General features: G+C 43.6%; 1 protein-coding gene across 2 annotated transcripts in view; it reads right to left on the reverse strand.

Moving 5' to 3' along the window:
* The window catches only part of LOC126273462 (junctophilin-1), an 815,451-nt gene that overhangs the window by 226,773 nt on the left and 573,942 nt on the right, over positions 1 to 14,736 (reverse strand). For both annotated transcript variants that reach the window (XM_049977021.1, XM_049977022.1), the window contains exons 4-5: positions 10,176 to 10,343; positions 4,205 to 4,539 (exon numbers count right to left, since the gene is read on the reverse strand). In XM_049977021.1, the coding sequence (XP_049832978.1) occupies positions 4,205 to 4,539; positions 10,176 to 10,343 (503 nt within the window). The remainder of the gene's footprint in view (positions 1 to 4,204; positions 4,540 to 10,175; positions 10,344 to 14,736) is intronic.

Here is a 14,736-nt window from a genome sequence, read left to right on the forward strand (position 1 = left end):
ACCTGAAGATGACCAGAATACACTGTGCCGAAATATCGTGCCAGCAAGATATAACACCCAGCAGTTCTCCTGAAATTTAGTGGACCAGCCTATGCGTCGGCAAGGTTTTAAATTTCACGTAAGTCGAATTGCAGGTAATTCAAAGGGACGTTACAGCCTTTAACACTTCAGTGAATAATCTCCCTTGAATTAGATAAAAAGTGTAAACTATGGCCAAGTACCTGGGAGCGCTTACAAAAAAAAAATGGTGAGATGACACCAGAGAAAGGTACATCCATAACTGGCCACAGTGCTTCATCATCGCACCTTTTGAAAGTGGAGTAAACGTAAGCACAACTCACAGCTTGATCCGACCGGCAGAGTGCTGCCTGCAAGGTAAAGAAAGGATGTGATCGTGGGATGTGTACTCAACATTTCACCAGTAGCCATTAATGCCAGCGGATGAATACTGATGATGTCCTGGCTCTGTTGTTCAAGCAATTCCTCTTTTGATCTCACGAAGTTAAATGGGCCACATTCTAGATCTCTCTAACTCAGAAAGATCCGAGAAGACATCGCGAACAGAACCCGGTTCCTTCCGTTCCGATAGCAGTGACACTAATCATTTGGCTACGTGGGCAGACTTTGAAACAGGATTAAAGTCGAAAAATAACTAAGACTAATGCCCAGTCTAGCCCCCCTTCAGCAGAGCAACGCTTCAATCAAAAAAAGTAGAAACATGAAGGCATATCAGCTGGACATCCAGCTGGTTCCCGAAACATCTTCTTATACTCTAAACTGAGACATCAGGCTTCTCAGCGAAAGAGAAAGCGATCGTCTTCATAAAGAAATATTTTGCAGTTTAACAAGACCTAATCTACAGATCCCACAAACAAATGTTAACAACGAGATCTCTGAAAGAAGATGCTGTCCCTTAGTACTAGGATGGTGCATGAGTTCGTAGCGTTTTTTTTTTTTTTTTTTTTTTTGTTTTGTATGTTGGAATTCTGGTCGCTATGGGTGTATTTTATTACTTTTAATGTGTAGTTCACTGTTGCTATTTAAATTTACGTAGTGTTCAAAAATGGTTCAAATGGCTCTAAGCACTAAGGGACTTAAGATCTGAGTTCATCAGTTCCCTAGACTTAGAACTATTTAAACCTAACTAACCTAAGGACATCACACACATCCATGCCCCAGGCAGGATTCGAACCTGTGACGGTAGCAGCAGCGCGGTTCCGGACTGAAGCGCCTAGAACCGCTCGGTCACAGCGGTGGGCTACATAGTGTTATTTTGTCATTAAGAGATGGTGAGTGGGGATGTGCACGCTAGAAAATAGACTGCCAAGTGAAGAAATCTGAACATTTCCGACTTATTCTTCTGTCCGAGTTCAGTAGAGGAGTGACAGCAACGGAGGCAAGCGGAAACATTTGCGCCGTGTATGAGCATAATGCCATTGGACAATGGTTACCTCGTTTTAAGGAGGATCGTCCTGGCATTTATGGTTCTCCACATTCAGGAAGACGTCCGGGGTTTCATGAGACCGTTTGAACCCATTAATCCGCAATGTTCCACGTCAGACTGCTCTAGAACTGGCAAATGTGTTGAAACGTGATCATTCCACTATCTCGCGACATTTGGATGCAATGGGGAAGGTTCAAAGAACGGTATAGGTATCGCACGTTATGTTCATCTCTGCTTACTTGTCGTCAACAGGCTCATGAACAACACCTACCATTCCTATCCTGCATCGTTTCTGGTGATGCGGAGCGACGTCTTTATGCTAACACAAGGAAAAGAAAGGAATGGATGAGCGCAAACAAAGCAGGAACTCCAGGTGTAACCATCCACCATTGCTGACATTTATCGCCAACACCTGAGACGTCTTGCAGGCACAACGACCAGGAAGACTGCGTGAAGCGATGCTACTCCAAGATGGCGCCCACTCGCATTCTGCTAGAGTGACAAAAAACCCTGTGCAGGAGATGAGCTGAGAAGTCATTCCGCAACCACCCATCTTATTAATCTGACCTTGGGCCCTCGGATTTTCACCTTTTCCACTCTCTATCGAACAACCTTTCCGGGTGAAGATGCTCTCCGAACATGGCTCGACGGGTTCTTCGCCTGAGGACCACGTGATTTCTACAATCGCAGAATCGAAAAGTTACCCCAGCGTTGACAAACTGTTGGAAATAGTGAAGGAGAATATATTTTTGATGACTAACGTCTCCATTAGGCGTACCTGTTGTGTTTCTTAAACATATGGAAAAACGCTACTAGCTAATGCACCAGCCCAATAGATTTCTCAATCCCATAACTCTGTGGGAGTCGAGGAATTTCAGTACTTGACATCCGCCTATTCGTTCATGTAATTCTGAAGGCAGACGAGAGGACTTTTCAGACTGAGACAAGTCTTCCTTGACTTCTGGGAGGTATACGAGACAGGTCTACACTTATTTACTGCACGAAGTACTTCCCGACGGAACGTAGGACCAGGTTTCTGAATGAATGGAATATTTCTTCATAATAAAAACTCAGCCCGTCTTCCTCAAAGGACAGCTGTCGGCAGATGGAAGAGAAAATTTCGGGCATAACTGAGATTCACTGCAATAATGCTAAGGTACTGTAATCCATGGACGAAGAAGGTAGTTTAGAAAAATCTCGTTTCTCCGTTCCATGACTAGTGCTCAAGGGTAATTAGATTTCGCTCTGTATGGTCATGTGAGGGCTACGGTGTAAGCGATGAAGATTAGAAAACTCATAAAACTGAGGGAGCGGCTTTTTATTGAATGTGGCTCCGTACTGGGATATATATGTTGGTTGAAGTGCACGAGGAATGGGTGAAGCGGATAGTAACAACGCTACAGTGTGTTGGACGACAGGTGAAGCACGTCTAGTAGCATTCACTTGTTATCAAAAGTTTTCTTGTTCTGCACAAAATGAGATGTAACTCGAGAGTGATTAAAGCTGTACTCAAATGAAAGACACACTGTTTTTCTCGTATAATTCTCTATTTATCTGGTACGTTACATGATATCCCTTTCCATTTCAAAATTACTAGTTGCATCCAAGACAGTGGCTGCCGAAACGGTCGCGCTTTGGGAAATATAGAGCGTGTCCCAGTTCCGTTAAAACTGACTGTGTGAAAGTCCAGACTGCAGTGCCCTGCGTGGCGGGTAGCGGCTTTACTATCTTTGAAGTTTCAACAACTCTATATTTGAAGTTTCAACAACGACCTAGTAGAAGACCTAAGCAGTAGCATCATGCAGGTGTAACAGTACGTGCCTGACACTCTTCGGAAAATGACTGTGGAGCAGCGAGGCAACATCAACTACTGTATTAAGCTTTGCGTTTGTGGGCGACAATTCGTCGAATTCGAGCCGAAAATCAAGGGGAAGGTCCTTGGTAGCTCCACCATGACAACGCCAAGGCCACAAAACAATGGTGGTGCACGAGTTTTTGGGCAGGAAAGCGATCACAGTCCTGGATCACCCTCTGCATCCGCCGCATTTGGCTCCAGCCGATTCTTGTTTTTTCGCAAATTGAGGCTGATTAAGAAAGTGCATCGTTATACAGTTAAGGACATCCAAGAAAACTGTACCCCAAAACTAAATGCAATTACAAAAAAGGGCTACGGTGACTGTTTCAAAGCACTTTTGAGATAATTTCAACTGCGTATTGATTCAGAGAGAGATTATTTTGAATAAACACCGTGATAGCGAACACAATTCAAGACTAATTTTTAATAGTTGCAGTCTCAATGGAACTGGGACACACTGTGTAGAAATGGTTCAAATGACTCTGAGCACTATGGGAGTTAACATCTGAGGTCATCAGTCCCCTAGAACTGAGAACTACTTAAACCTAACTAACCTAAGGACATCACACACATCCATGCCCGAAGCAGGGTTCGAACTTGCGGCCGTAGCAGTCGCGCGGTTCCAGACTGAAGCGCCTAGAACCGCTCGGCCACCAAGGCCGGCCACTGTATAGAGCTTCACAGGTTTATTCCTTTCCCATCTCATGTCACTTAACTTTAAACTTCAGTGTATGTTTAAACGCCAAGTTGGAGGATCAGGTCCAGCCTTGGTGTAGAACCTTAAATTCTTCCCAGTGTCGCCATTTTAGTTGCGAGCAGTGTACATCTAGACGAGAAGGTAGACGGCAGTATGAGGAAGCTTCAGCCAGTTCTCAGAGGGGAGAGGGCCCCAGTGGGGGACTCACCTGGAGATGGCGATGTCCGCCTTCTGGAGGGCTATCTTGGAGGCGCGCTGTGCCGCGTTGACGGCGGCGTCGATGCGCTCGCGGAACTTGGCGGAGCGGATGAGGAACATGTGCTTCTTCTTCTGCGAGGTGATGAGCACGTTGTTCTTGTACTTGCCCTCCTCCTTGGTGCCGTCGCGCAGCGTCGTCACGCCGTAGCCGTACTTCTTGTTGGCGAACCACTCGCCCTCGTAGCGCAGCCCGTCCGACCGCTCGCTGATGCCGAAGCCGGACCGCTTGTCGTTCTTCCACTCGCCCATGTACGTCTCCGTCACGCTCGCGTCCAGCTGCTCGTCCTGCGGCAAAGCACCAACAGCTGTGCAGCTTGACATCCTCCCCCCCCCCCCCCCTCAATGACAAACAGACGGAAAAAAATGTAGTGAAGCTCTACTTTTTCTTGGGGATACCTTAACAGGGTGGTCCATTGACAGTGACCGGGCCAAATATCTCAAGAAGTAAGCATGAAAAGAGAGAACGACAGAGAACGAAACTCGTCTAGCTTGAAGGGGGAAACCAGATGGCGCTATGGTTAGCCCGCTACAAGGCGCTGCCATAGGTCAAACGCATATCAACTTTGTTTTTTTTAATAGGATCCCTCATTTTTTATTACATGTTCGTGGAGTGCGTAAAGAAATATGAATGTTTTACTTGGACTACTTTTTTCGCTTTGTGATAGATGACACTGTAATGGTCACAGACGGATAAATACGTGGTATCACGTAACATTCCGCCAGTGATAACGCTATTTGCTTCATGTTAAAATGGATCGTTTACCAATTGCAGAAAAGGGCGACATCGTGTTGATGTATGGCTATTGTGATCAAAATGCCCAACGAGCGAGTGCCATGTATGCTGCTCGGTATCCTGGACGACGTCATTCAAGTGTCCGGACCGTTCGCCGGATAGTTACATTATTTAAGGAAACAGGAAGTGTACAGCCACGTGTCAAACGTCAACCACGACCTGCAACAAAAGATGAAGCCCAAGTAGGTGTTTTAGCTGCTGTCGCGGCTAATCCGCACATCAGTAGCAGACAAATTGCGCGAGAATCGGGAATCTCAAAATCGTCTGTGTTGAGAATGCTACATCATCATCGATTGCATCCGTACCATATTTATATGCACCAGGAATTGAATGGCGACGACTTTGAACGTCGTGTACAGTTCTGCCACTGGGCACAAGAGAAATTACGGGACGATAACAGATTTTTTGCACGCGTTCTATTTAGCGACGAAGTGTCATTCAGCAACAGCGGTAACGTAAACCGGCATAATATGCACTGTTGGGCAACGGAAAATCCACGATGGCTGCGACAAGTGGAACATCAGCGACCTTGGCGGCTTAATGTATGGTGCGGCATTGTGGGATGAAGGATAATTGGCCCCCATTTTATCGATGGCAGTCTAAATGATGCAATGTATGCTGATTTCCTACGTAATGTTCTACCGATATTACTACAAGATGTTTCACTGCATGACAGAATGACGATGTACTTCCAACATGATGAATGTCCGGCACATAGCTCGCGTGTGATTGAAGTGATATTGAATAGCACATTTCATGACAGGTGGATTGGTCGTGGAAGCACCATAACATGGCCCGCACGTTCACAAGATATGACGTCCCCGGATTTCTTTCGGTGGGGAAAGTTGAAGCATATTTGCTATCGTGATCCACCGACAACGCCTGACAACATGCGTCAGCGCATTGTCAATGCATGTACGAACATTACGGAAGGCGAACTACTCGCTGTTGACAGGAATGTACTTATAAGTATTGCCAAATGCATTGAGATTGACGGACATCATTTTGAGAATTTATTGCATTAATGTGGTATTTACAGGTAATCACGCTGTAAGAGCCTGCGCTCTCAGAAATGATAAGTTCATAAAGGTACATGTATCACATTGGAACAACCGAAATAAAATGTTCAAACGTACCTACGTACTGAATTTTGATTTAAAAAACCTATCTGTTACCAAGTGTTGGTCTAAAACTGTGAGCCATATGTATGTGACTATTACAGCGCCATGTATCACAAAGCGAAAAAAGTTGTCCAACTAAAACATTAATAGTTCCTTACGCACTACACAAATATGTAATAAAAATGGGGGCTCCCATTTAAAAAAAAAAACGCAGTTGATATCCGTTTGACCTATGGCAGCGCCATCTAGCACGCCAACCATAGCGCCATCTGCTTTCCCCCTTCAAGGTAGACAAGTTTCGTTCTTTGTAGTAGTTGCGTTTGACGCTTATTTCGTGAGATATTTGGCCCGGTCACGATTAATGGACCACCTTGTATATAGCTTCGCAATTTGTATACAGCGTAGGTGAGGAAATCGCTCCCTGGCTTTAAATATCAATTAGTTTTGTGATTGTTGATATACGTTAATGAATGTTATTGTGTTTCGTTACAGGACACCTGCGAATACCTCAACCATCCGTAGCATCTTCTTATGCTGAACGACGAGATGGCAATAAAGCTGACTTTACAAGAGCGCGCTCAGCTCGCTTCGCTGTTTGAAGTGTGAAGATATGTTGCCCTTGTTCAGCAGTAGTGGCGGGGTCTTCGTGGCCCTCACGCCATCCTGATGCTAAAACCATTAGGAATTGTCACAACGAGCTAATGGCAACTGGATCAGTTGTCGATAAACCACGAGGACGTCGACCTCCGGTGGCGCGATCTCCAGAAAGTGTAGCGGCGGTGAGGAACATCTTCACGCACAGTCCTGGTAAATCAGTAACTCAGGCAGCTCGTGAGACTAGAAGCAGCAGGGACACGGTGCTTGTTGTCTTAAAGAAGAACTCGATCGGGAAATCCTGCAAACCCCATTATGTCCAGGAGTTATCGTTGGAAGATTGTGACAGGCGGATGGAATATGGCGAAATTATGTTGTCATGGTACAATGATTGGCCATATTTGTTCAAGAACATTATTTGGAGCGATTAGGCTACGTTTCAAGCTAGAGGATTCGTCAGTCGACACAACTGCTATTATTAGGCATAAACAAATCCAGGAATGTCAACTGAAAAATGACCAAGTTGTGTCATTGGACCTTTTGCGAGACACTATGAACAGCGACTTGTACTACCAGATGCTGAATGAGTATGTGTGACCACTGATATCACAACCGGAAAACGTTGTGAATATGTTGTGAATGTTGTGGATATTGTGCCTGCATCGTTCGTGATTGGCTGGATAAACACTTCCCATGACGTTGGCTGCGATGGCGACGTTCCCACGAATGACCTCCGAGAAGTCACGACCTTATCCCTTGTGTGTACCGAACAAACCCACGCACTGACGGACGAATTATAGGAAAGGATCACAGCTGTCCTCGGAAATGTGAGAAATCTGTTGGTGACGATCTTATATGTTTTGTTCTACAACGCAGGTGCGTATGTAGGATTATACAACACACATTGTCATTGTCCTGAGAATCAACTGTAGCTTGTTTCATTTGTAAATATTCATTAATAAAAAGTTTAAAGAAATTTAATACGAGGGAGCGCCTTATAACCCGCCCTGTATTTCTTTGTTTGCAGGCACATGTATGGAGTACTGGTACAGGAACGGATCAAGCAGCTAGAGGAGTCAAAATAAAACGATGCATCGCATTTATAACATGAAATAACCTGCGAAAATTCGTTTTTCTGAATTTGGCGGAGAACTACGCTACATCAATCCACACTGAGAAGTAATAAGTGGACGGCAACAACGTACCATTACGTGAACCAATTATTAGGTGGTGCAGACTCTCCCAGTGTAGCCAAGGACTCTGAGGACGAAGAAAGAAGCGGCAGACCATCTCTGTGAAGAGTAGGGAACTGCAAGTGAAGTGGAGGCTCTGGTGCTCCAAGACTAGCCCAGCAGATCCAGGCGTCAATGGAAATAAAAAAAAGTCGACGTGTATCAGTTTTTAACATCTGACATGACATTTAGAGTTTGATAAGGTTAGCTGCCTGCTGTTTCCTCGACTGTTCACACTCATTCAGAAACCTCACCGAACCGAGACATCATCGGAAACGTTGCAGCTGTGTTCGGCCAACTCGAATTAAACAGAACGACCCTACATTGTATGATTACGAAATTGCAAAAGAATGACTGGAAGCAGTTCGATAAAATATGGGTGTAGAGCGATCTGAAGCGTAACGATCACATAAAATTAATCGCAGATTCATTCTGAGATTCACTAGAGGAATCTTCAGGAAATGTAGTCAGTCAACAAATAAAGTAGCTTACAAAACACTCAAATGGTTCAAATGGCTCTGAGCACTATGGGACTTAACATCTGTGGTCATCAGTCCCCTAGAACTTAGAACTACTTAAACCTAACTAACCTAAGGACATCACACAAAACACTCTCTCGACCAATACTTGAACACTGATCGTCAGTGCCAGAGAGGATTGGTAGAGGAAATAGAGAAGTTCGAAATAAGAGCAGGATGTTTCGTTCCAGGTTCACTCAGTAAGAGCGAAAGTGTGACGAAAATACTCAGTCAACGCCAGTGGCAGAAGCTGCAAGAGAGGCGTTCTGCATCACGTTACGGTTTACTGTTAAAATTGCAACAGTGTACATTTCTAGAAGAGTCAACGAATTTGTTATATCGTCCACAGATTGTGGCGCCACACCAAAGTCTGCAACGCGTATCGGCACCACAGACATTAGCGATATCTGGCTGCAATCCTTAACGATGAAAGGGAGAGGCTGAAGAAGACACGCCCTCTCTCTCAGTATAGCAGCGCCCCCACACGGAGGTCAGTATAGAGTCTAGCTTGGAAGCGCTCTGATCCAGTTCGGAACTTCTGATAAAGCAGTCAGTATAGCTGAGCAGGACTCAAATGGAAAATGTTTAATATTGTACTTCAAGAGAAGAGTTTATGAATTAGCACATCAAGTAATGCTTTAACAGTCAATGGCAGTTGTAAATTATCAAGCACTCCTGTGGAACAGGACTGTATCAAGTTAAGTACGTCTTTTTATCATTCATGGAATATTTCACACGTTTAGTTCGGATGAGCCATCTCCCAGGGCAGTCAAAGAAAGTCATAGCGGAACGACTGTAAGTTTTGTCGGGTCATGACACAATGTATTGCTTCCTCCCACGTATATCTTGTGGAAAGAACTATGAAGATGAAATTAGGAAGACTCGAGTCCAGATGGAGGCTTACCGGAATCTTTCTTCTCGCGAGCCATACGCGACTCGAATAGGAAAACGGGGAAGAGATATTGGTACACAAAGTACCCTTCGCCACAAACCAAAATATATCAGTCTTAGTGTAGATGCAGATGCAGATGTAGATATACTCTGTTAGCCGCCGGATCACCACGGAGGAGTGCTATATGTATCACTATGACTCCGAGACATAAGACCATAGCAAGGGAGGGAGGAGGGACGAAACTTGTGGATTCATCACCACAAAAAAGGCAAAGACCCAACAATCAAGGCACGAGATACGCTGAGAATTTTCTGGGACTGCAATGATGCAGTGAAAAAACATTAAACTCGTAAAAAGCAAATCGAAGTCTCCTGACAAGGTTACGGGAGGCTCTCAAGAAGAAACGTCCCGGGGAGCTGTGCATTTGGGTGGTTTTGAGCCACGACAATGCCGCACCTCATTCTTTACAGTACAAACTCACCCATACTGCCTGCTTGGTCTATCAAATTTTGACTCAGACACCCATATCTTCCTGACATGTCACCATGTGACTTCCCTGTCTATCATCGTACGAAGAGACCGTCGCATAGGAGCTATCCAAATCAGAAGAGATTTTCGTGGTGTAACGAATTGTGAAAAGCCAACACGCAGACTTCTACAAATAAGGTCTCCGCCAAGCCCTCCACCGTTTTGGAAGATGTGTCACACTGAAGGGTGCATATGTAGGGTGCATTACTTCGGTCAGTGGTGACGGACGGGAGGCTGACTTACCTCGACGACGAAGCTGGCGTTGGAGTCAGTGTGCGCGGAGGCGTTGGTGACGGCCGACTGGGAGGAGTCGGTGCTGACCCACGAGGTGGTGGAGCCCGTGCTGCGGATGCTCGCCGACGTGCCGCGCTTGTCCAGGTCGCTGGCGCTCCGGTGTTTCAGCTTCAGGCCCTGCAGCACAGCCACGCACCACAAGTGTTGCGCATCTTCTTTCCTATTTGTCTCACAAGCAGAAATGCTCATCACTTTCAAGTGTTTCTTTACAAAGGAAAATTCAGGAGTGCTGCCCCAATTTAACCCTCGCGCCACAACAGGGATGACTGATATCGATATTAGTATCAGTGGCGCTAAAAAACAGCTCAAATAACTAAAATGTGATGAAGCTCCAAAGCTCGATGGAATCCATACCAGTTTCTATATTAAAAATTTGTGACTGAGTCACCCTCTCTTTTAACCATAATCTCTCCCTTTAAAAAAACAAAAAACCAAAAAAAAAAACGTATGGTCGTTGATAGAAAACACAGATCACGTCATATTAAAAGAAACGTAGTAGAAGTGATCCGCAAAACTACCATCCGATATCCTCGACATTCGTTTATATAGAATCTTACAACATTTTCTGTGCTCAAACGTAATGAGGTTACCGAATAGAATGACCTCATCTATACCAACCAGCGTGGATACCTCGACCGTGCTTTTCTCCTATGGCACCCTGATAGTCACGAATTAGGTCAGTAAGATACATACAGTATCTCTAGACTTCCGGAAATCATTTGGCGCAGCAACACACCAAGGTTTGTTAAGGTAAATCTGCACATAAAAAGGATCAAAAGAAATTTCTGACTGGTTTGAAGATTTTTTTGCAGGGAGGTTCCAGGACGCTATCTTGGATGGAGAGTCAGTGACAGATTAATAACTTCAGGTGTGTCCCTCGAAAGTATGTTAAATACCTTGCTGTTCAGGTTATACATTAAGGACCTGCCAGACTTTTTGGAGATAATGCAGTTATTTTTAATAAACTACTACCAGTAAAAAAATTGCACAAAGTTTCAGGCAGATCTAGAAAAAATTTTGAACTGGTGGGCAGAGGCTGCCAGCTTGCTTTAAATATTCAGAATGTATAATTCTACAACACTACGAACGGCAGCAATATGGAACATTACGGTAAAAATGTAAAGAAACTTATGCAAAGTAAAAGTTTTTACCGTGTACAGGAGATCCCTAAGATTTCATTGTTCGATTAGGTGGGCGAGATTGTTGGCGTAAAGGATTGTGGAGGCTTCTACTTCTAATAAAATTCATTTTCTCTGTTAAATTTTGTGACACTCCGCTCATGAGCCACGTGATAAACAGTTATTGCCACAGCATGGAAGAACTAGTTCTTAGTCTGGAGGAAGGTACAGGTGCATTACTTGAGAAAAATGACGGATGGTTCTGAATGTCTCATCCTCGGTAAACTATACCTTGTAACCTTTTCATCCATTTCGTCAGTTTTGCATGATTGTCGGTTCTTTCCTGAGGAGTTTGGATTATTAGCGTACTTTCCTGTTAGTACCATTCCTTTGTCGTTTTTCAAACTTAATGACGTCATTCGGTACGTTTTTTATCCGAGAATAGATGAACTCCAAACCCTCTGAAACTTCCTGGCAGATTAAAACTGTGTGCCAGACGGAGACTCGAACTCGGGACCATTGTCTTTCTCCGGCAAATGCTCTACCGACTGAGCTACCCAAGCGTGATTCACGCCCCGTCCTGACAGCTTTAATTCCGCCAGTACCCCGTTTCCTACCTTCGCTAACTTCGCAGAAGCTGCAGAAGAGCTTCTGCCAAATTAGGAAGGTAGGAGACGAAGTACTGGCAAAATTACAGCTGTAAGGACGGGGCGTGAGTCGTGCTTCGGTAGCTCAGTTGGTAGAGCATTTGCCCGGGAAAGACAAAGGTCCCGAGTTCTAGTCTCGGTCCGGCACATAGTTTTAATCTGCAAGGAAGTTTCATATCAGCGCACACTCCGCTGCAGAGTGAATATTTCATTCCAAATCCTCTTTTTTCCGTCCAGTCCAAATAAATACAAATAAAGTCATTTATACTGTACAGCGAAAACAATCTCATGTAACAAATCGGTACGTAATATAACTTTTTGTCAACATTCAAAATCACAATAAAGTTTTACATCGATATTTTTTGACAAACAGTTTCGACAGATATAACTATCATTTTCGTGTCTACAAAAAATGTTTTGTTACGGAATATGTTCATTGTGAGTTAGAATGTTGTCATTATGGTGGATAAAATGTAGCACATCATACAAAGGTTTGTCATTTGTTGCTACATTTAGCGACCACAATGACAATATTCTCACAATGAACGCGTTTTGTGAAAAAAAAAATGTTGAAGAACAAAAGATGACAGGTGTATCTGCAAACCGGTTGTCAAAAATAGAAAATAATTTATGCGAGCTTGGTCACAGTTTTTTACCATGTAAAACAGATCGCTCCTTCTAATATCTTCGCCTGAGAAAATTCATTCAAAACTTATTTGTTAATATGACTATGGGGGCATCCCGTCGAAATAAAATTTAAAGCGGAATTACGAAATGGTGTTTCAGTCACAACATTACAACTCTGTACCTGATTATTAGAAAGTTCCAGAATGAGATTTTCACTCTGCACGGAGTGTGCGCTGATATGAAACTTCCTGGCAGATTAAAACTGTGCGCCCGACCGACAGTTCGAGTCTCGGTCGTCCTCCAGAACGCGAGTCCAGAGTGTTAGTTAAGCACATCGCCACCTCGCTCGGTTGCAGAACGCGGGAAGACTGATTGCTTAAAGCCTCTGTGCGAGCTAATCTTGTCCTCCCGCACCGTATGGGAGGAGGTTGTAGCCTACTGCGAGATTATTCAGTGCTGGTAGTTCGAAACGAATAGACTTTCGCGGGCTAATTAGCACTCATCTTTAAATTTCAGCATCTCCGTGACGCTCCCCCATGGATCAAGCAAACTTCTACCCATACGTGTTGCCCTTCTTTTGTATACGTTCAATATCCTCTTATAATCCTATTTGGTGTGAAGCAGTTTCCTAGGATGGCTCGCGCAAGCGTCTTGCAAGGAATTCTCCTTGTAGACTCACTGTATTTTTCCAGTGATTTATTATGTATACAGTCATTCAATTTCCTACAAACTGTTACACACAGCTATCTGGATGATTTGACTTACTCCAAAGTGAGTCACTGGTAATGCAGTCATAGGATGCTACGTTTGTCCTTTTTGTGAGATGAACAATTTCACATTTATAATTACTTAAAGCTTGTTACACAATTTGAAATATTATGAAGGTCTGACAGTGTTTGTACAACTTTTTTAGACAGCACTTCCTTACAGATAACTATAAAATCTGCAAAAAGTCTGGGCCTACTGTTAATACTGTCTGCCAGGACATTACTACACTATATGAAAAGCAAGAATCGCAACACACTTCCCCGGATCACTTCTGAATTTACTTCTATAGCTGAATGTCTCTTTATACAAGACGTAAATGATAATTGTTTACAGCGTACCACAGTGGGGTAGAGCAAATCGAGACACACGATTTCATACAAATCGCTTGTGGTCCATAAAGTCGAGAAAGTACCACACATTGACCCAGAAAAAAACCCTAGCTACAGCGCATGCGCGGGATTGAATATTCTCTCTCACTCTGCGCGCAAAACCGTAGAGAAAAAACGAAATGGACACTTTCTTGTAAGAAATTTAATGTAATTTTGTACTGGAATACATTTAATTCATAAACGCAACCCCCCTCCCCCCACCTCCCCCACCACCACCATCACGAATCAGGATTTTTAATATGTTGTTCATGGCACTCCATCCTACCAATGCACAAAAATTGCGAGTACACGAATTATTTCCCAAATGTGACCTTTTTTGATCTTCACTGACTGGGTTATTACGTCATAGACTTAGTCACCTATTTCACTAACACTATTAATTTAAACTTCCCCGTTAGGATATTGAGAGAAGAAAAAGGTTTTGTAAATGTTATGTGTAAAATAACTACGTTTACAATTCGATCTGAAGTTGACCACTACAAGCACAAAAGTTGCATGGTAAGAAGGTCAGCCAAACAAAACTATTTAATTGTTTATTTTATGCTGTTAAAATACACAAAACTATAAAGTTAAATTAACAAAAACGTCCATTTTACAATTTGTAAGGGCAGGTCTACGTCGGTGGCATAACAGTAGTCCATAAGATGAAGACCAAAGAAGGCCCAATACGGGAAATAATTTATGCAGTTGCTATTTAATGTACAGTGGCAGGAGGTAATTCCACGAACAATACCGGTAAGCGTGGAAGGGGAGGGTGGTGTTTGAAGGCCACTTTAACATTTTTGCTTGAATATCTGGGCAACAGTGGCTCTGGCGAAAGCGTAGTACAGCACAAATTAAACTAGATAATTAAATTTCTATTTTTGCTTGAATAACTGGGGAACAGTGGCCACTGGCGAAAGCTTAGTATAGTACAAATTAAACTAGATAATTAAAATTTCTACAGAAAAGTCCATGTTTT

This window comes from Schistocerca gregaria, chromosome 5 (genome assembly GCF_023897955.1).
Source record: "Schistocerca gregaria isolate iqSchGreg1 chromosome 5, iqSchGreg1.2, whole genome shotgun sequence".
Lineage (NCBI taxonomy): Eukaryota > Metazoa > Arthropoda > Insecta > Orthoptera > Acrididae > Schistocerca > Schistocerca gregaria.